At 42.0% G+C, this 23,672-nt stretch overlaps 1 protein-coding gene across 7 annotated transcripts in view; it reads left to right on the forward strand.

Annotated features, from left to right (window-relative positions):
* myrf (myelin regulatory factor) overlaps window positions 1-23,672 on the forward strand; it is a 283,101-nt gene that overhangs the window by 207,271 nt on the left and 52,158 nt on the right. For all 7 annotated transcript variants that reach the window (XM_072272390.1, XM_072272396.1, XM_072272391.1 and 4 more), the window contains 4 exons: window positions 2,202-2,325; window positions 13,182-13,377; window positions 16,409-16,485; window positions 18,167-18,277. In XM_072272390.1, coding sequence (XP_072128491.1) covers window positions 2,202-2,325; window positions 13,182-13,377; window positions 16,409-16,485; window positions 18,167-18,277 — 508 coding nt within the window. The remainder of the gene's footprint in view (window positions 1-2,201; window positions 2,326-13,181; window positions 13,378-16,408; window positions 16,486-18,166; window positions 18,278-23,672) is intronic.

Consider the following 23,672-nt stretch of genomic DNA (forward strand, 5'->3'; position numbering starts at 1 on the left):
ACACCAAGGAATTTTAAGCTGCTGACCCTCTTCACCTCTGATCTGCTGATGAGGACTGGCTCATAGACCTCAGGTTTCCTCTACCTGGAGTAAATAATCAGCCCCTTGGTCCTGCTGATACTGAGTGAGAGGTTGGTGTTGTGCCACCAGTCAGCCAGAATTTCAATTTCCTACCTATACGCTGATACATCACCAACTTTGATTCCGTGAAAGACATTGGTGTCATCAGCAAACTTAAATATGGCATTGGAGTTGTGCTTAGCTCACAGTCAGAAGTATGAAGTGAATGGAGCAGGGAGCTAAACACACAGCCCTGTGGTGCAGCTGTGCTGATGGAGATTGTGGAGGAGATGATGTTGCCAGTCCGAACTGACTGGGGTCTGCAAGTGAGAAAATCGAGGATCCAATTGCACAAGGAGGTATTGAGTCCTAGGTCTTGGAGCTTATTGAGTAGTTTGGACAGGATGATAGTCTGTAGTCAATGAAGAGCATCCAGATGTATACTTCGTCATCACTGTTCAGATATTCCAGGGTTGAGTGAAGAGCCAATGAAATGGTGTCTGCTATTGAGCTGTTGTGACAGTAGGCAAATTGGAGTGGAGCCAAGCCACTTCTCAGGCAGGAGTTGATATGTTTCATCACCAACCTCTCAAAGCACTTGATTGCAGTGGATGTAAGTGCTGCTGGATGACAGCCATTGAGGCAGGTTATCACATTCTTCTTGGGCACTGGTATAATTGAAGCCTGCTTCAGGCAACTGGGTACCTCAGACTGCCGAAGTGGGAGGTTAAAGATCTCAGTGAACACTCCAGCCAGTTGATCAGCACACTTACTCAGCCCAATACCCCATCTGGGCCAAACGCTTTCTATGGGTTCTCCGTCCTGAAGGATCTTTCACATCAGCCTCAGAAACTGAAATCACAGGGTCATTAGGGGTTGTGGCAGTTTGTGAAGGTGCCTCCATATTTTGACAGTCAAAGAGAGCATAGAAAGCATTGAGCTCATCTGGCAATGAAACTTCGTTGTCATCTCTGTTGGTTGGTTTCACTTTGTAGGAGGTGATGGTATTGAAGCGGGATAATAAGTCAGCCATCGTTGAACGGCAGAGCAGGCTTGTTGGGCCACATGGCCTAATCCTGCTGCTATGCCTTACAGACTCTTAAGGCATTTCTTTGAACATTCCCAAATCTATGTGGTATTCGTTGTCCATGGCATCATTCCTCCTAGGCTAATTCGGGCAGTTTAACCCTTGCAATGACATGTTTCAAATGTTTTTCTTCCAAACACTTTTTAGCAACATTCTACCGATCACAGTTTACATGGTAGTAATCCAGTTTAGGAATACACTTCCTGATGACCTATCTGTCTATGATAAAGTCACCAGTGCATCGTCCTATTAAACTGATTTCCTCTGCTTTTTGTGGTTGGGAGGGTACATGATTTCTCCTGCTGTATACTCTTTTTGCCCTAAAAAAAAGGAAATGATACAAGTCTCTCCCACATATAATTTCCAACAGAATTGTCATCGAAATCTCAAAATGCACAGATGCCTTGTCCCTCTTCTCAAAAGAACATCCTTGATAACCAGTGAAGATACTTGTAGAAAAACAATGCTGACAGAATGGTTCCATGAAGATACAAACGTGTTTGGAACATTTGGTTTCATCAAAAATGAATATCCTAAACACTTAGATACAGAGAGGAGCAAAAACGAATATGATAGGAACCAAGCTGAGTAAAACTGTATATACCTTTTTTATGCCATGGACCAACACCATTAAGCAAGGGGTCCATTGGGAACCCCTGCTTGAGAGAATCCATTATTGTGTCCCTGCCAATCAGAGTACCAGCTTTGGCCACTGTCTTTTACTCGCAGCATCTCTTTGGATGTTTGGGGAATTGAGCATGGGTGGGAGGAGTGGTCCAGGGACGTCCAGAGTTATTGATCCTTGCATCACCTTGCTAATGTTGCCGATTGACTGCTTGTTCCTTTTCTTCTGGATATTGATGGATTGGCCAATGGGAGTACTGGTAGTCAATGCCTCTGTGCACGTGGTAGCTGACTGTGTACCATTGGGAGAAGGTTTGAGTCTCACTGTCTAGGACTTTCATCTTTGGAGAGCAGGGTTCAGTGATTTAAGAGAACATTTTCATCTTGGCTGAGGCTCACACCAATGCTCTTTCTCCCCATTGGCTCTCAGGGTTAATGCAAGACAACGACAGCCTGAATGGCTCTTATCTGGATCCCAACTACCAGTGTATAAAATGGCAGCCACACCAGCAGAACAAATGGACCACTCTCTGTGATGCCAACTGCAAAGATCTGTGAGTATTAGCCAATGTGAGAATTGGCATTGTAATCCTATTGCAACCAATAACTCATCGGGTGCGTCAGAATACTGATTTACTAGCACATATTATAATCTCACAAATATTACCACTTTTCTTTAAGAAAACAAGGCTGAACTAAATATTATGGTGTTTTCGATTGTAGCTTTTCACATTGAGACCGAGTTTAAACTCTGCCAGAATGAATGAAAGGTTCCTCTTAAGACTGACTGTAGGTCACTAATGCAAATATCTAATCAGCCAATCATGGTGGCAGCAACTCAATGCATAGAAGTATACAGACATGAGGTTCAGTTGTTGTTCAGACCTAACACCATAGTGGGGAAACAAATGTGATTTAAGTGACTTTGACTGAGGAATGATTGTTGGTGTCCGATGGGATGGTTTGAGTATCTCAGAAACTGCTGACCTCCTGGGATTTTCATGCACAACAGTCTCTAGAGTTTACAGAGAATGGTGCGAGAAACAAAAATCACCAGTAGTTCTGTGGGTGAAAATGCCTTGTTAATGAGAGGTCAGAGGAGAATGGTTGGTTTGGTTCAAGCTGACAGGAAGGCGCAGTAACTCAGATAACCACGCTTTACGACAGTGGTGTGCAGACGAGCATCTCTGAACACGCAACACATTGAGCCTTGCAATGGGTGGGTGACAGCAGTAGAAGACCACGAATGTACAGAGATACACACTGTACCTAATAGAGTGGCCACTGACTGTAAACTGGACTGTCTCAATCTGAGCACTTTGGCATGAAAAAGCAGTTGTCTCTAATTCAGGATTAATTTGTATCGGACTGGCATTTCAGCTGAGAGAAGCCACAGGATTGCTGGTGAGAGGAACAGAAACAATTCTCACACAGTAACAGTGTTCGATTATCTAAGAGTATTTGCAGGAATTGTGTGAAAAAGGGAGTTTGATGCTCTTCTAATCCTGAATTCTATGTGATCTGGTGGTCCTGAAGCTGATATTGAGTGGAAAATAAGAAATTCTAGTTTCAAGCACTTTGACTAATCAAAAAATGACACATTCTGAGATTAAGTTAGGAAGTTCTCTGAAAGCTGGAGACAGTGTCTAGAAATGATGAATGAAAAGGAATTGGCAGTGAGCAATCAGCAGATCCCAAGGAGTGGCTTCACCCTGCAACTCCTTAAATTCCTGAGGATTAGTTAGGGGACAGGGAAGGTGAGGGGTGGGGGTGGAGCAGAATTAAACCCTTGCTGACTGCACAGTTCCACAATGAACAATTGCAAAGAGTCTGCAAGTGACATAATTCTGGCAGTGCTCTTTGCTTCTGACCAATAACTTTAATCACAGTGATTATTATAACAGGTTGTTTTAAAAATGTTTGACCAAACCTTGTTCTGTTGCTTAGAAATATGCAGCTACATTTACTGTTTTGGCCGTGCTTCTTCATGTCACATTAGGCTGCAACGACAGTGATAAAAATTACTCTTGCTCTTTTACCTTTTCAAAGAGAAATTAAATTCCAGAAGTTTACAGAGACAATAGCACATTAAGGTACCACAATTTATTAAAGGAGTGAGGTCTTACTTGGGCAGTTCCAAATTCAACAAACGGGATTATTTGTATGCACTCTCTGAGTTGCATATGATCCAATTTTTTTAACTTCTCAATTTGGACAATAAACAGGCAGGCATAAAATAATGGGGGGATATTCCAGAACTCTTAACCTCTAGTGTGGGAGATTCTTGACATAAAGGCAGCAGTATTTCAGAAAGGAAGCTTGTTTTCAAGGACAAGTGGCAAGGCAGAGGGGGAGGGGTTGTGACACTAAATGTCCATACGCCATATAATGAAAGATATGGAGGAATGGGTTAGACTGTGATCTCCGAGATGGGACAGTTTATAAAGAAAATAAATGAAATGTGAGTTAGTGATAGAATCTAACAGAATAGTTTATACAACATCACTAAAGGAAACTGTTGAGTTTGTTTATTATACATTTTATTTGAACCACAGAACTCAGTTTCTCTCTTTTCATCATCTCCTGGTCCCTTCAATTGAAGCCATGGTTACCACAGTGCTCGTCTTCCAAACCTGTTTTTGTTTTGCACTACGTTATTTGTCCACCGATGACGTCAATTGTCCAGCTCAGTGAAACTCTGTTGATTCCTTGAGGTGGCATGGTAGTGTAGTGTTTAGCATAAGGCTTTACAGTACAGGTGACCTGGGTTCAATTCCCACCACTGCCTGTAAGGAGCTTGTACGTTGTCCCCGTGACCGCGTGGATTTCCTCCAGGTGCTCCAGTTTCTCCCACAGTCCAAAGACGTACTAGTTGGTAGGTTAATTGGTCATTGTAAATTGTCCTATGATTAGGCTAGGATTAAACTGGGGGACACTGGATGACATGGCTTGAGGGACCTATTCTGCATTATACATCGATTAAAATTTTTAGAAAAATAAAAAACTTTTTAAAAACTAACTGTTCATAAGCAGGACACCTTCAATGTGGGTTCTCTTCTCATTACCCCTACACCATTACTTCTGGACAGAGACTCCCAAAGATCTGTCTTTGGGAGTTCACAGGTAGGGCTAACTTTCTGTTGCCTGCAGCTCACTGTGTTTCAAAGGACAGCTGGGTTGAAACACTGGCAGCACCTGAGGGGCAACAGGGCCCCGAAAATTCAGAGGCAGCCCCAGTGTGGACAGTAGTCAGAAAATGTGGGCCAGATTCAGCACACTTCTGCACCATGTTTTCAAGGAATGCGCAGCATCATATTTGGGTAGCCAACAAAAGTTCTGAAAGACAGTAAAAATTATCAATATTCAAAAAGCCCACAAAGCTGCTATTAGTTAATGGAACACATAAATACATTTTTAAAATTTGAGAAATAAGGAAAACAAGATGAGTTGGCCTTAACCTTTCAGAGTAATGTTGGCAACCCTATTGGAATAAATGGGGATGATACTGACTATGCCAGCTTTGCTGAGGGACTAGGTGGAGTGTACCTAGTCCATTGGCAGGGCTGTTTATGGAATGACATTGGATGCAGTGTTGAATCCAGGGTAATAGTGAAAGGTCAGATGTCTCTGTGGGTAAAGTTTATTAAAATGTATTATCATCAGCTTTACTACTTGTTACTGCAGATACCCCTGCTGATTGAAGCAAAACTGATTGTTAATAACTTCCTTCATTCTTGCTCTCTATCTTTCAACCTTTATTTTTCTACCACTAATATCTCTCTTTATCTGTTGTCTCTCATCTTTTTCTCCTATCCTTTGTTTATACTGTCCTTTTTTCCTTTCTTCCTCCTTTTATTTCTCCTTTCTCTGCCTCTCCACCTTTCTTGTTCAGTATAAGAGTTCCTCGGTCTTAGACCCCAGCACGGTAAGGATTGAATGATCTTGTTGAAATTGTTGCTCAGAGGTTCCATGCAGCTGCTCTTTGTTGCTGTCAGAGACATTGATTGAAGTTTACTACACACAAAAGATTTACACACAAAACGCTGGAGGAGCTCAGCAGACCAGTCAGCATCAACGGAAAAGAGTTAACAGTTGATGCTTTGGGCCGAGACCCCTCATCAGGAGTAGGAAAAAGGGGTGAGAATTCTGAGTAAGAAGGTGGGAGGGGAGGAAGAAGTACAAGGTAGTAGGGGATAGGTGAAACTGGGAGGGGGGAGAAAGTAAAGGGCTGGAGAAGGGGGAATCTGAGAGGAGAGGACAGAAAGCCATGGAAGAAAGGGAAGGGGGTGGAGCACCAGAGGGAGGTGTTGGTCAGCTAAGTAGATAAGGTAAGAGAGGGAAATGGGAATGGTGAAGGAGAAGGGAGGGGGCATTTACTGGGTGCGAGAAATCGATATTCATGCCATCAGGTTAGAGGCTTCCCAGACAGAATATATGGTGTTGCTCCTCCAACCTGAGTGTGGCTCATCACAGCAGTAGAGGAAGCCATGATCAGATACGTTGGGATGAGAATGAGAAGTAGAATTAAAATGGGTGGCCACCAGGAGATCATGCTTTTTTTGGCGGACAAAGCGTAGGTGCTCGGCGAAATAGTCCCCCAAACTACGTTGGGTCTCACCGATACAGGTGTCCCCTGCTTTTCGAACGTTCGCTTTACGAAACCTCACTGTTACGAAAGACCTACATTAGTACCCTGTTTTCGCTTTCAGAAGGTGTTTTCACTGTTACGAGAAAAAAGTAGCGCGCGGGAAAAATCAGCACGCGAAAAAATTAGCATGCAATAAAAGGCAGCGCGCACCCCGAGCAGCTGCTCTCCCCCGGATTCGGAACGGCATTCTAGCCAGCATTGCTTAAACACGTTGCACTGAGCAGCCATTAGCAAGGTGAGTTCTAACGTATCAGAAAAGCCAAAAAGAGCTCGTGAGGGTGTTATACTTAGCGTAAAACTAGATATAATTAAGCATTTCAGTCGTGGTGAACGAAGTAAGGACTCGGTGAGTTTGGCTTGTGGAAGCTGACGAACATGATGTTGAAGAGGTTTTGGCATCCCATGACCAAGAACTGATAGATGAAGAGCTGATGCAATTGGAAGAGGAAAGGATAAGAATTGAAACTGAATGCAGTAGTGAATGGACCGAAAGTGAAGTCGTCCAGGAACTGAACGTGAAGCAACTGCGTGAGATTTTCACTGCAATGATAAAGTACGACTTTAATTTTGAAAGGGTACATAGGTTTAGGGGATATTTGCAGGATGGTTTGAGACCTTACAAAGAACTGTATGATAGAAAAATGCGCGAGGCTCAGCAGTCAAGCAAGCCTTCCGCATCAGCCACAGCAGATGACGAACCTCGACCTTCGACATCAAGGCAGGCAGTCATAGGAGAAGATGAGCTGCCTGTTCTAATGGAAACAGACGACGGGATGACACCCCAGTATCCCACCACCCCGCAATTCGCGGAGAATGCAGTGGTAGCCAGGAGGCACACAGCACATCTTTAAGAAAAAAGCCGAAATAAACATGCTAATTAATTAGGTGCCGGGCGGCACCTAATTAATTAGCATGTTTATTTTGGCTTTTTTCTTCAAGATGTGATGGATGCCTCCCGGCTACCGCTGGACCCCTGCATGCTTCGCGGATCGGTATCTGTCGGCGGCCTGGAGGGTGGGGTCCACTGCACCACCCAACCTGCGATGACTCAGTCTAACACACCATCATCAGTGTGCTCGGCGCTGAACCAATTGCGGTAAGTGATACTACACTGTACATACATTATTTCTACTTTATATAGGCTGTGTATTTTTACGTGTTACTTAGTATAATTTGGCAGCTTCATAGCTTAAAGGTTACCAGAGAGAGTGTTTTTGCCAACAGCGCTTGCGTGAGACTTTCTGCTGACGGCGCTTGCACGAGATTTTCGCTACGAAGAACAGTGCGGTAGTGATTGTGGAAAAGTATTTCTACTTCATATAGGCTGTGTATTTATCATAGCATTCCTGCTTTTACTATATGTTACTTTATTTTAGGTTTTATGTGTAATTTGGCATGATTTGGTAGGTTGTTTTTGGGTGTGCGAACGCTCACAAATTTTTCCCATATAAATAAATGGTAATTGCTTCTTCGCTTTACGACATTTCGGCTTACGAACCGTTTCACAGGAACAGTCTACCTTCGGATGGTGGGGAAACCTGTATACAGGCCATATCGGGAGCACTGTACACAGTACATGACCCCAATGGATTCACAGGTGAAGTGTCGCCTCACCTGGAAGGACTCTTTGGGGCCCTGAATGGTAGTGAGGGAGTAGGTGTCGGGGCAGATGTGGCCCTTGTTCTGCTTGCAAGGACAAGTATCGAGAAGGAGTTCGGTGGGGAGGGATGAATGGACAAGGGAGTTGCATAGGGAGTGATCCATGCAGAAAGTGAAAAGTTGGGGGGGGAGGGAAAGATGTGCTTGGTGGTGGGATCCCACTGGAGATGGCAGAAGTCACGGAGAATTATGTGCTGAACACAGAGTCTGGTGGGATGGTAGGTGAGGAAAGAGGAACCCTGTCCTTGGTGGGGTGGTGGGTGGATGGGGTGAGGGCAGACTTGTGTAAAATGGAGGAGATGCAGATGAGGGCAGAGTTACTAGTGGAGGAAGGGAAACCCCTTTCTTTGAAAAAGAAAGACATCTTCATTCTAGAATGAAAAGCCTCATCCTGAGAGCAGATGCGGAGGAGACAGAGGTTTTCAGAGAAGGGGATGGCATTTTTATGAGTGACAGGGTGGGAAGAGGTATAGTCCAGGTAGCTATGAGAATTGGTGGGTTTATAAAAGATATCAGTGGAAAAATTTTCTCCAGAGATAGAAACAGAGAGATGGAGAAAGGGGAGGGAGTGTCGGAAATGGACCTGGTAAATTTAAGGAAAGGGTGGAAATTGTGCGTTGATTTCCAGCATCTGCAGATTTTCAAACAACACACACAAAATGCTGGAGGAATTCACCAAGCTGGGCAGCATCTGTGGAAAAGAGTAAACAGTCAACGTTTCAGGCCAAGACCCTTCATCAGGACTGGGAAGAAAGATGAGAAGTTAGAGTAAGAAGAATTTCCAGCATCTGCAGATTTTCTCTTGTTTGTGACTCAGCAAAAGATGATTGAGAAAGATTTTTTTCACCAGAAGTACAACAGTTTTCTGTGCTATGGCTGAACTGATGGAACGTTTGCAATAGCATCAAGGCTGAGAGAATGCTTGGGTCAGGCTGACAGTTCACTTGCTGCTTTAAACACGCTCACTGTGTTCATGCATGAAGATATAACAAAGCCATATAATGCTGGAGTAGAGGAAACTGAATTCTTTCCTTAGAGCTGTGTGCACAGAACATGCACAGGAGCTGATCTGAAGATGCAGGCAAGCTGCACAAAACCTCAATAGGTTTCAATAGGTACATTTAATGTCAGAGAAATGTATACAATATACATCCTGAAATTCTTTTTCTTTGCAAACATCCATGAAAACAGAGGAGTGCCCCAAAGAATGAATGACAGTTAAAATGTTAGAACCCCAAAGCCCCCCCAAATTTTTCCTCCCCCTCACAAGCAGCAACAAGACAATGACACACCATCCCCAACCCCACCAGCAAAAGAAAGCATAGGCACCCCCCACCGAGCAGTCAGGTGTGCAGCAAAGCATTAATAAAGACACAGACTTGCAGTACCCCAGAAACTACTCATTCACCCAGTAAGTCAACGTACCACAGGCCCTCGCCCTAATAAGGGGAAAAGAGATGTCCCCATTTCACAGCGAGAGGGGAGACATGACAAACAACTCACTGATTTAGGATGTAAAGCGTCTGTTGCGTCGCTTTTTCCCAGCTCTGCGCCCAGGGAGTTGGTCCCAGAAAGGCGCAGCTCTCTGGACACACATCCACCGGCAGCTAACCCGCTGCTGCTGATGTTCCATGATCTCCCGCGACACTTCCGTCAGCGGAACCGGACTAGAATCAGCACGTCCCCGGAGCCACGATGATCCAGCACCCTGAAGGCGAGCTAGTCCCCCTTGGGATATTGAAAAGCAGCCAGTCGTGAAGCCCTGAGAGCAGGTCCCATTCCCACAAAGAACCGAAGTCAGAATGTAACTCCAGGTCAGGGTCTTCAAAAGAACCTTGAAAAGGAAAAGAAGTGATATCAAAGGTAGAAATAAGGCTGTTTCCAAAGATGCAAGCAGAAGAGTTGCTGTTTAGCACCATCTTGACTTTGCTCTGCCTCCAAAGGTCTGGTAACCAGAATTTATTTATTTATTTGTTGAGATACAATGCAGAGTAGTCTCTTCCATCCCTTTGAACTGCGCGACGTAGTAACCCCAATTTAGCCCTAGCCTAATCACCGGACAGTTGTTACAATGACCAATTAACCTACCAACAAATATGTCTTTGGAATGTGGGAGGAAACCAGAGCACCCGGAGGAAACCCACACGGTCACGAGGAGAACGTACAAACTCCTTAGAGACAGCGGCGGGAATTGAATCTGAGTTGCTGGTACTGTAAAGCGTTGTGCTAACCACTACACTACCATGCCACTGGATTGCCAGAAACAGCCACAGGCCTTCAGCAGCAGCCACACAAACTCAGGATAATCTAATTCTGCTCAGGGTCAGGATGAATTTTAAGAAGATTCTGAGTTGAAGGGTTGAAAGCTGCAATCAGTATTGAAATAAGACGAAGAGAAAGCCATTCATAGAGTGAATGGAAATATCCAGTATGACAAATGGGTGAATGTAAATTCCTGGGTGTGGGTCAGTGCTGAATGTGGCCCCTTCCAGGGAACTATTTGATGACCTAGCTGTATTTTTCTAGGGGTTGGAATTCTGTTCTGTTGCTGATTGACAGAAAACACATGCTCAGAGCTGTCTGTTGCTGACGTGTGTTTAAATGTGAGTTTAAACATTCCCATTGGAGTTGTGATCTCTTGGCTAATGTGGGGAATATTGAGTTTAGTTTCCTAGCAACTAGTCATGAACCTGCTGTAGTTACATTCCTTGCATTTTTGTGGGTGTTGTATCACTCTCAATAGTATTGTCAATTACTCTATATATGGTTTATTCACAAACTGACAAGCAATTGCATCTTAATTATTTTAACTCTTCTACTTTAAGCAATTCCTCACCTCTGTCCATTACCACTCTCCTACCCAAAACTGAGAGTGGACCTCAAAGTCATAGCATTAAGCTCCAATCTTTAACTCAAACTTGTGAGTGTTTCTCCTTGTATAAGACATGTGCTTGGTTTATGCTGGATGTGAAACGGATTTGGCTGGTCAGGAATAGAATTGACCGTTCATTCAGATTGCTCATAGATGATTGGTAGTGGCAAGGTTAGGGTTTTCTCTAGTGAAAGTAATGAAGCTTTGGGGTGACTGCTTTAGAGGATGCAGCATCAAAGGAGATTCATGTCCGGAGATTTGAGGTTACATTCCCATTTCACTTTAGTGCATAAACAGCAGGAAAGAATACCACAAAATTACACAGAATAAGGTAAAAAGATCCATCTATTAATTTGGCAGCTGCTCATTGTGAAACTGCACAGGGGCATCTTAGAGCCTTTCTAATTTACTGTAACCCATACATCACTGAATGTCACCAAAGACTGCTTTTGATCTGCACAACATCTGCCAGTAAAACTGGATATCTTTATAATACAGTTTTGACTTAAAGACTGAGCCATGGTGATCCATAAAGCTCATCTTGGTCACAGGATCCTCAAGCTCAGCAAGAGGAAGGAAACTAGATCCTGATTACTTACTCACGTTGACTCAGAGATATCATTTATGGTTTACAAAGGTCAGGACTCTAGATCTTTTAAAGATGGCATTCATTTGTGCAGTCAATCCAATACTATTTCAGAGCAGGCACTGTGCCTTGCTTCCACGTCGGTTTCAACGATCTTTAGTGGAAAAGTACAAATCAAGAGCCAGGAATTTACGCACAGACACTTCATCGAGATTCTGGGCTAAACTGGATATATTGCTAAAAGAGAGACAGACAAAAATCATAAACATGAAAAATTCTGCAGACGTTGGAAATCCAAAGGAACACACACAAAATGCTGGAGGAATTCAGCAGCAGGTCAGGCAACATCTCTGGAAATGAATTAACAGTCGACGTTTTTGGGCTGAGACCCTTCATCAGGACTGAAATGGAAAGGGGAAAGAGCGAGAGTAAAAAGGTGGGGGTGATGAAGGAGGCTAGCTATAAGAGACAAGGATCATTGTGCTGGTGAGAAGCTGTGAGTAAATTATAAGTCTTTTCTTCCACATTATTTTCATGCAGTAGGTGTACTTCAGCTTGCTGCCCAGTTGTAAATCTGGTTTCGTAGATCAGCCTCTTACTGAAACTAGAAAAATTTTGTTTAATCTGATATGAAGCACCATTTACTAACTCACACATCAAATTAGTGAGAGACATGTTCTGAGTTGCTATTCACAAAGAAGGGTAGGTTACACATCAGAACTTTAAAAATTCATTAGCTGGTGTATGGAGCATGGGCCTTCAGTTATTATATCCAGGACATATTAGTAAATAATTGGCAGAAAAGGATGCACCCGGAACTTGAGAGATTTAATTCTCACCAGCTGGAAGGACTGATAATGGTGAAGCATTGCAATATCGAATGCAAATCCCACAAATAACTTTTACATCCTTTTGTTAATTTGACCATTTCTCCATAACCTTTGAAACCTCTCAGTTGTTTAAAACTGTGGTTGGTTTAGGTATACAATAAGACTTGAGCTAATCCCAACAATTGTAATTTTTCCCCCCGATTGATCAGATGCAGAGAACCCATGTCAAAATACAAAACTGACTGCTCTAAGCTGGATAAGGAAATGAGTTTGGACAACATGAACACAACCCACCTGATTTGAGCTAAATATTCTGGCAAAGTTAAAACCCAATATTCCTATATAATTGGCTATTGTCAGATAGTCATGCATTAGTGCAGATCTCAGAGTCTTAATGATTTTGTTCGGTTTGCCACAGCCCTAGAGCGATTCCTATTGTCATGGTGCATTGAATGAATCATCTCTGCCTTATCTTCATACAGCTCCCATAGTCTTGCCTTCCTCTGATACTGAATTGAGTTCCCTCTTTGGTCATCTAAATCTCTCTAGATATATCTCCCTCACAATTAGTCTTGTGTCCTCTTCCTCCATAACTCCCTTTGAATTTGAACATCCGTCTACCATTGTGTAGCTTTTTGAAAATCCACTGCTTGACAAAACTTTGAGGTCTCTTCTAATTCATACAGTACAGAAAGTGCAAATTTCAGTCCTTTTTTTGGAAAATAGATTTTATAATGGAAATCATGATTAAATGCCTGTGATTGCATATAAGCTGATAGTAGTTTCTCTTCTGAATTTTATCCCTTCTTTTACAGACCCAATCCTAGCTACAGAGTAGATGCTGACAAAGGCTTTAACTTCTCTGTGCCTGATGATGCTTTTGTTTGCCAAAAGAAGAACCACTTCCAGGTCACTGTTTATGTCGGCATGATGGGTGACCCCAAATATGTGAAAACTCCTGAGGGGCTCAAACCAATTGATTTCTTCTTCCTGAAGTTGCACGGAGTTAAGGTTGGTGAGACTTGATGCTGAGGGTGGAGTGGAGTAGGCTGGCTTTTGTACCAGCTATGTTTTAGTCCTTGGATGTATCTTTTTCTCCTTTGCCAATTTTACCAATGTATGGAAGAAAAATTAGCTTCGATATGTAGTCGCCCAGATTTGGTAACGGTCCAGTCAAGTATACTTTTCATGACAGAGGAGTTGCTAGCTGGCTACTGTTGAATATTATGAGCTTAGCAATTAAATGAAAATAAAGCAAGATGGCATCTAATTAAAGACCAGATGGTGGGAGGTTTGTAATATCCACCTTCCAGCTACTTCTGCACTTTCACTAAATCAATGTGATATCATTCTATTGCCCACATAGGTACCTTTTCTTGTTTGTTCGATCTGGATGCCATCAAGAAGGCCTAGCATTTATTGCATATCCTTCGAAAGGTGGTGGTGAGCCACCCATTGAATGATTGCCCTCCACATACTGAAGGGTCTTGCACAAAGTAGTCATGCGGGAAGTTACATGACTTTGTCCCATTGAGAATGATAAATGGTAACATCTTTCTCCCATGTACCTGCTGCAATTACATATTTACATGCTAGCGGATTTAGAAGATGCGTTCTTAGAAACCTAGATAAGCAGTGTGCTTTGTACACGAGAGAGTGCAACTATAGTGCACCAGTTGTGGAGCAAATCAAATGTTTAAGGAAGAGCTGAGAGAAAATTGAGATTTCAAATTTAACTGGAGAAGTTTAACTAAAGTAGGCCATTACAACTGGCAGAGTACTCTCCTCAGTCTGGAACAGACTTGAACTGGATCCTGGCTACCTAACGTCAGGCTAATGGAAGCCAAATACACCTGTAAGGTTTAGCTCAAAGTTAGTTATTATAAAAACATAGAAACATAGAAAACCTACAGCAAAATACAGGCCTTTCGGCCCACAAAGCTGTGCCGAACATGTCCTTACCTTAGAAATTACCTAGGGTTACCCATAGCCCTCCGCTTTTCTGTGCTCCATGTATCTGTCCAGGAGTCTCTTAAAAGACCCTATTGTATCCGCCTCCACCACCGTTGCCGGCAGCCCATTCCACGCCGTCACCACTCTCTGTGTAAAAAACTTACCCCGACATCCCCTCTGTACCTACTTCCAAGCACCTTAAAGCTTTGCCCTCTCGTGCTAGCCATTTCAGCCCTGGGAAAAAGCCTCTGACTATCCACATGATCAATGCCTCTCATCATCTTATACACCTCTATCAGGTCGCCTCGCCTCCTCTTTTGCTCCAAGGAAAAAAGGCCAAGTTCACTCAACCTATTCTCATAAGGCATGCTTCTCAATCCAGGCAACATCCTTGTAAATCTCCTCTGCACCCTTTCTATTGTTTCCACATCCTTCCTGTAGTGAGGCGACCAGAACTGAGCACAGTACTTCAAGTGGGGTCTGAGCAGAGTCCTATATAGCTGTAACATTACCTCTCGACTCCTAAACTCAATCCCACGGTTGATGAAGGCCAATGCACCATATGCTTTCTTAACCACAGAGTCAACCTGCACAGCAGCCTTGAGTGCCCTATGGACTCGGACCCCAAGATCCCTCTGATCCTCCACATTGCCAAGAGTCTTACCATTAATACTATATTCTGCCATCATATTTGACCTACCAAAATGAACCACCTCACACTTATCTGGGTTGAACTCCATCTACCACTTCTCAGCCCAGTTTTGCATTCTACCAATGTCCTGCTGTAACCTCTGACAGCCTTCCACACTATCCACAACACCCCCAACCTTTGTATCATCAGCAAACTTACCAACCCATCCCTCCACTTCCTCATCCAGGTCATTTATAAAAGTCACAAAGAGTAGGGGTCCCAGAACAGATCCCTGAGGCACACCACTGGTGACTGACCTCCATGCAGAATATGACCCATCTACAACCGCTCTTTACCTTCTGTGGGCAAGCCAGTTCCAGATCCACAAAGCAAGATCCCCTTGGATCCCATGCCTCCTTACTTTCTCAATAAGCCTTGCATGGGGTACCTTATCAAATGCCTTGCTGAAATCCATATACACTATATCTACTGCTCTACCTTCATCAATGTGTTTAGTCACATCCTCAAAAAATTGAATCAGGCTCGTAAGGCACGACCAGCCTTTAACAGAGCCATGCTGACTATTCCTAATCATATTATACCTCTCCAAATGTTCATAAATCCTGCCTCTTAGGATCTTCTCCATCAACTTATTACTGACACATGTCGTGAACTTTGTTGTATGGTGTAAAAACAAAATTCTGTAAGTTACAAAAATAAGTAAATAATGCCAAAAAATTTGAAGAGTTACTGTTCATAGATTCATGGACCGCTCAGAAATCTGATGACGGAGGGGAAGAAGCTGCTTCTAAATCATTGAGGATTGGAGAATAAAAAATTTCTATGTTCTCAGGCTGAGGTTGTGATGATGCTGGACTGGCTTTCTCATAAATAAATACAATAAGGTTCAGAACTGTGGGCAGCGATGTAGCTGATTGCCTGCAAATAGCTTGAAGAATGCAAGTTGCACTGGAAGAGCTTCCTCAATCTGAGTGTATGGCTTCATTGTACAAACTGGCCACCTGATCTGAGCTCCACAGCATCCAAGTGTATGTGTGTTAGGTTAGATGTAGATGTCAAAAAATATGCCCTGTCTTCAGGCACAAGGCAGATGTTTTTATGTTTTCAGTTGATATCAAATGAGTCCTCTAATTTCAATTCATTCTCAGGAAACAGAGGTAATTGTGCTACTCATTGGCCATTGCAAACTGCCTTAATTGTTTCTTATGAAAAATGAAAGATAGACTATTAATAATTTTACAAATCAACCTTTAGGAATCCTATTGGAACCATTTCTCCTTGAAGGCAAAGAGGACAGTCATCTTGGCACCTTTTCAAATACATTTCTGACTTTACACTCTGAGTGGAATTGTGATGTATTTCAGAGAACAGTAAAATTATAACAAGAGTAGGGAATGCCCTTTATTTTGCTGATCTTTTTATTCTTTTATTTGGTAGTTGGAGGCAATGAACCAGAGCATCAATATTGAGCAGTCACAGTCAGACCGCAGCAAGAGGCCCTTCAATCCTGTCACGTGAGTACAATCCATACAGGTGTTATTGTGTTCCTTAGGAATCAAACCACGCAGTCACTGGAGGCCGCTTTCATGTATACTTCAAGACATCCGTTTACTCAGTCACAGTATTTGGCTATCAAGCCCAATACAAAACTTTTAGCTCACCATATGTTTAAGCTGTACCTAAAAGTTGTATCTTTTGCATGAACTGTTGATGAAATTGGAACTATTTGAATACAAGTGGTAAATTCTCCTGGTTCTTTCATCAAGCATTGTACTTGGAATGTTGATATGTGTGTGTGTGTGTGTATATGTGTATATATATATATATGTACGGGGTCTTTCTTTTGTTACATTTAAAATGGCGATTTTTGTTATGTTAATCTGTGGAATGCGGCTTTGTTGTGTTTTAACGCTGCAGAGAGTTTGCGCTAGCAGTTTATTGTGGTTCAGAGGGTGATAAGAGGGTGCTATTAGCCAATGGGTGGTTATGTATCGTTTTGTTTTCGGATGCTATGCTGTATGATATGACTGTGGACTGAGTTTTGGCGGGGAGTTGGGAGGAGAGACGAGGAGGACGGCGGATGTGCGGAGAGGCTCCGGTCGATCACTTCGGGTGGTCCCGAGCCGTGGGTCGACGGAATTCGGGTGGTCGTCTGACGTCGAACTTGAGCTCCAACGGTAGCGCGCGAAGAACTTGGACTTTGAATAAGTGTTGGCGCCTTTTTTTTTCATTACTTTCCTCTCTGTATCAAATGTATATTAATGCCCTAGAATTAGTAATATCTATAAAGTGTATGTGTTAAAATTTACTGGGTGTGCTGGCTGATGATTGATGTTTGTGATTGATTCGGGCGACGATTGACCCTGAGGGGACTGCTGAAGCAGGTGCTGGGCGGGATTTCCCCTAGACATACACGAGCCAAAATAACGGAACGTTACATATATATATATAAATATATATATATATATATATATATAGAGAGAGAGAGAGAGAGAGAGAGAGAGAGAGAGAGAGAGAGACGTGTGTGTGTGTGTGTGTGTGGGAGGGATAAGGAGCAAAGAAAGTCCAAGCCTTTTCTTTAGTTGTATTCTGTCCATCACTGACTATGGGCTTCTTAAGTTTATTCAGGTAAGTATGAAAATTTGGAAAGAAATTAAGTGCAAGCAGTAATAACTTGGCTTGTTTTCTGTAAATATGAAGGTGGTGTAAGGGACACAAGGTGTATGTTAAAGTCCAATAGCAAAATGTCACAGATGCCAGAAGTAGAAGTAAAAACAAAAAAATGCTGGAAATTCTAATCAGGTTTGGCAACAACTGTGGAGTGAGAAATAGAGTTAATTGTTCAAGTTGATACTGTTTAACTTGCTGACTATTTCCAGCATTTTGAATTCGGTGTAATAAATTGGGTGACAAATAGTAAGATAAAGGTATCATATTTAAATAGCAATTGTAAAACTTATATATGGTTCAGTGAACTTGAAAGATAGACAGGGAAATGAGTTCATTAAAAATGTACAGCAAAGTTAATGGCTACTTAAGACTTTTGAGAGGTACAGATTGTGGGATATATGCAGACATTGTAAGATTCTATATAAGAGACTGAATTTGTACTTAGCTGAAAATATAGTGTTACTGATAGGTACTGAAGGATGATGTGTGATAGAGAAAGTTGATAAATATCTTTGGTTCCTACAGAATTAACATCCCTTCTGATCAGGTCACAAAAGTCACAGTTGGAAGGTTACATTTCAGCGAAACAACAGCCAACAACATGAGAAAGAAGGGCAAACCCAATCCAGACCAAAGGTGAGGACAGTTACTATGTCCTATTGTACCCCTGAAAACTTTAATAGGCTACCATCTTTTACTAACGATTTGGTTCGGGTCTACGTATTCAAATTTTGGTGCAGTATCACCATTCTACAAGACAAAATAGCATACTTATTCCTATGCCTGATCACTATCCAGGGATTGTGTGGTGAGTGAAAGGAAATTCAATCTTGTCTGTGATGATTATCATGAAGGAATGCTAAAGTTAAACTCACTCACAGATGAACAAAGAGCTTTAATTTACATGTACACTCAGTGGCCACTTTATTAGGTATCTACTGTACCTAATAAACTTGCCACCATGTGTATGTTTGTGGTCTTCTGCTGCTATAGCCCATCCATATCAAAGTTCGAAACTTTTTGCATTCAGAGATGTTCTTCTGCACACCACTGTTGTAACACACGTTTATTTGAGTTACTGTCACCTTCCTGTCAGCTTGAACCACTCTGGCCATTCTCCTCGGACCTCTCTCATTAGCAAGGCATTTTTGCCCACAGAACTGTCCCTCACTGGATGGTTTCATTTTTTTTTTACACCGTGCTGGAGATTGTGTTGAAAATCCCAGGAGGTCAGCAGTTTCTAAGATATTCCAACCACCCCGTCTGCCACCAACAATCATTCTATGGTCAAAGTCACTTGGATCACTCTTCTTCCCCATTCGGATATTTGATCTAAACAATAAATGAAGCTCTTGACCATGTCTGCATGCTTTAATGCATTGAGTTGCTGCTACATGATTGGCTGATTAGATATTACAAGCAAGTCTTTAGGTGTACCTAATAAAGTGGCCACTGATCATATCTTTAATATTCTCATGAAGTCCGAAGTACAACCAACCTATTGATTTCTTCACAACTTTCAACTATATAAACTTAATCTCAAGGCACAAATGGAAACAATTTCTCCTAATTTACCCTATGTAAATTAGCTGTGATTTTCTATATATCTATAAATTTTCTCTGAACTTCTCAGTGGATTCAGCTTTATGGCTGAAATTGTGGAACTAATATAGTGAATCTCTTCTTTACTGTCCCGCTTTTGAACTCAAAGCCTCAATTTATGAAGCCCTTTTGTTGTTTTAATCACTTTCTCAATATGTGTTTCCAGCTTCATAGATTTACTTTCACCTGCTCAAATCGAACCACTGCTCTCCAGTTTGTCCTGTCCCACCTGGAAAATGGGGTCTCGTATGCCAGGTTGCTGTTTATGGACCTTAGTTTGGTGTTCAACACTGTCATACCCGTCCTCGCTGGGTCTCATCACCTCCCTCTGTGACTGGATCCTGGACTTCTAACAGAAAGGTCACAGTCAGTCCATGTGGGCAGCAAAGTTTCTAGTCCCATAACGCTGAGCACTGGCGCTCCTTGGACTGCGCGCCAAGGCTGCTGCTGTTCACACAGCTGACATGTAACTGTGTCCCAAGATTCAGTTCAAATTGTATCATCAAGCTTGCAGGTGACACAACAATGGTTGGCCTCATCAACAACAATGATGAGTCCGAGTACAGGGAGGAGGTGGAGTGGCTGCTGGACTTTGGTAAGAACAACAAACTAAGTCTGAACATGGACAAAACCAAAGAAATGATGTGGATTTTAGAAAGGTGTATACGAACCATCCCCCTCTGCGCATACATGGCTCCTCCATAAAAAGAGTTAAGTGCACGAAATTCCTGGGAGTTCACATCACAGACGATCTTACCTGGTCCCTCAATATCACCTCCATGAATAAGAAGGCACAGCAGCACCTCCACTGAGGAGATTGAGGCAAGCGAGGCCCCCCCATCTTAACTGAAATTTAGAGGAACAGCATTGAGAGCATCTTGACAGGCTGTATCTCCATCTGGTACGGGGGCATGAGTATCGGACTGGAAGTATCTACAAAGGACTGTGAGAATGGCCAAGGGGATCATAGGGGTCTCCCTACCATCCATCGGGGTCATTTATCAGGAGCGCTACATACGCAGGGCCCTTAGTATTATCAAGGACCCCACCTATCCTGTTTGACATTCTACCATCAGGCAGGAGACTCCGATGCATAAAGACAAGAATGGTCAGGATGGGAAGCAGTTTCTTCCCTCAGGCTATTTGGCTTCTGAGCTCCTTGCTGCATCGCAATTGAAGTGTTACTGCATAACTTGTATTATACTCTACTATATTTAACTTATGCACTTTACTTATCTATGTATAATTCAATTGTAGATTTACTCCTTACTTTCCTAAGTTATACATGTATTATGTGTATTACTGCGCTTTACACCCTGGTCTGAGGAAACGTTGTCTCGTTTGGTGGTATACATGTATGTAGTTAAATGACAATAAACTTGATTTGAATTGATGTACATACAGTTCCTTGTTTCTGCACACTTGTTAGAAATGTGCTGAACCTTCAGACTAAATTGTCTTTCCTCGTTCCTTCTGTCAAAGTGGATCATTTCATATTTCATTGCATTCAATCTCAACTGCCACTTACCTGCCATATATGCCAGCCCATCTACATATGTCCTTTACCTGTGTATGAGTATCTTCTTTACAACTTCCTTACAAACTGCCAAATATGGTGTCCTGTGTAAATTTTGACATTTTTCCCTGAACACCCATATCCAAATCACCAATTAATATTAAAGCTACATAGGTAAATCCAGTGGCCTCCAGAGAACACACTGTCCACTCTCCTGTAGGATTTAAAAAAACCCTGCTCTTGTGTCCGTTTCTTATCATGTTGCCATGGAGCCCACCCCTCCCTCCATCTGTTCACTAGGCCGCAACTTTTGAAAGCATCTTTTTATTTGTAGCCTTCTCAAGTGCTTTCTGAAAATTCTACAAACAAAATAACCTGCGTTCTCTGAAACTACTCCGTTACTCTCAAAAGAAATACCTTCAATTAGACAGGCAGAAAGCTCCTTTATAACAAAACCTCTTAATTAAATCTTTTCCATTAATTGATTGCATTTTGCAGGAAAGAAACTGTTGTGTATTTAAGTACTCTTGTAAATATTTTGTTTGTTTAAGCATACTTAGTTGTTTATACAATTCACTATGGTTATATGTAAAAATACATGAATTGCTTATGTCATGATGCCACTACTTGATATGTGCGGGCCTTGCTTAAAGTAAACATGAAATTAGAATTACATTTTGGATTCCCATGTCTTCCTTGGAATTAGTTCAATGTTACAAAACACAGCAATGGAACTAGGTATTTTTAAAATGAATCCAAGACAGCTACAGACCTGTTGAAGTGCAGCGAGGAACGTCGAGTTAAAAAAAAAGCAGCACAGCATTTCTTCTTCAGAAGGGAAAACACAATCAAGTTTTAATAAAGGCAGTAAACAGGATTCGTAGGTTCATAAACAGTGAGTACCAGGTGATAGTAGTCATATATAAAAGCAGAAATAGCTGGCTACATCAAAAAGATTGATGCATTTGATTACACAATGGGTAACTGGCTCATGTATACAGCGCTAATTCAACAGTTGAGGCAATGAGAAATGAAAACCAATTTTGCTGAGTGCATTTGGTTTAAAGGCATACAGTTTGCTTTGAAGTTCGACTGCTCCAAACAAACCAGCAGAAATGAGCTTTGCTTATATTATGATAGTAATGCAGGAATATTTAGAACTGATGCCATTGTTGATTGCAGAACACTTTAGGTTTCATAAGTGGAATCAAAAGAAAGGGGAGTTCATTTCAGCATATATGGCTGATTTGAAGGGATTGTCTGAGCATTGTCAGTTCAGAAATGGGCTTAATGATGCACTGAGAGATCATTTGGTTTGTAGAATCTTACAAGAAAGCATTCAAAAATGGCTCCTAACTGAAGCACACATTTAAAGGAGCAGTTGAAATAGCTGTATCAATGGAAACAACAGACAGATGCAATTGAGTTGCAGTCAGGAATGAAAGAGATAGTGAACAAAATGACAGCATCTAAACAGAAACTGGTCTGGCTGAATAGATGGTGTTGTGGCAAGGGCTCACATACACCAGACCAATGCAGATTTAAAGGCGAAACTTGCAAAAAATGCAACAAAGTAGGACACATACAAAGAACATGTCAAGCAGACAAAAATAAATGGACTTCACAAAAAAAGAGAGAAAGATGAAAAGTCAAGTTGCAGTTTCAAAAAGAGCACCACTCTGCACACTGTTGATGAAAATCTGATAATGATGAGAGTGACACAGGACTGCGTAGCCTTGAGATTTATGGTATGAAAATTAACAATAGACAAGCAATATGGCCTATGCCAGGAGTGAACAGCAAATTAATTAAAATGGAATTGGACACTGGCTTGTCTGTTTCAGTCATTCCACAAAATGAGTTTGAATAGCATTTCAAAGAAACCTAACTGAAGCCTGCAGATATTCAACTGAGAACTTATACTGGAGAAAAACTAACTCCTGCGGAAGTGACATTTGTAACAGTGAAATACAACAACCAACAAGCCACATTGGGCTTGTATGTGGTAAAAGCAGGAGGGCCAGCATTGTGGAGTCATGACTGGCTGAGGCAACTACAACTTGATTGGAGATTCATCCAGTATTTGCATGCCATATCCCCAGCAATGGAGTCAACTGGATGATGCCACAACCGTCTCCATGCTGTACACCATGAACTGTTGTCCAACAGAGGGCAAGTAGATATTGGTTACTTCCTCTTTGCCTCTGGTTGGAAAGCATATTGGACCAAAGAAGGAACTTGCTGCTTAGAGAAATTGTGAAAGTGACGAAAGGAGTGATCTAAACTACACTAGTTTTTGGAGACGACATATCAAAAAAAGCTGCTGATATGTTAATTAGGCAGTTACTTGTGAATTGTGGCTTGGTTTTAAGCTGGAAGAGAGTTCAAGGAGTTTCAGGAAAGTTACAAGCATTCGGTTTTTGTGAGTATAAAGAACCAGAATCTACTCTGCATGTATTCAGGTTATTGCATGAACTTCAAGTGGGAGACAAAAAGCTGCTTGTAAAAATAGATGCAAAGACCAAAGTCCAGCTGGACGAATGGAAGACCAAAAAGAAAGGAGTCAATGGAGATATGAAAACAGAGGATTCATTAGATGACGTTGTGGATGAGAAAACCAAGAGGAGGGATCAGATCGTAAAGGGAGCAATAGAACGATTGATAAGGGAGTACTCCACTGAACTAAATTCACCTCCCTAAGATCACGATGCACAAGGTAGATGAAGAAAGAGGAAGCAGAGTGTTCCCCCTGGTCAGGAAAGGCGTTATCCCATAAGAATAAGAAATCCTTCACGGCGATTAAATCTTTAGGCTTGAATGGGACAATTTAAAATCTACTCTGCCGTGGATGCCAGTATATAGCAGTTGTATTTTACAGTATATGGTGTATATAGTTGAATTGCATTCTCAATT

Source organism: Mobula birostris, chromosome 11, assembly GCF_030028105.1.
Source record: "Mobula birostris isolate sMobBir1 chromosome 11, sMobBir1.hap1, whole genome shotgun sequence".
NCBI classification, from domain to species: Eukaryota; Metazoa; Chordata; class Chondrichthyes; order Myliobatiformes; family Myliobatidae; genus Mobula; species Mobula birostris.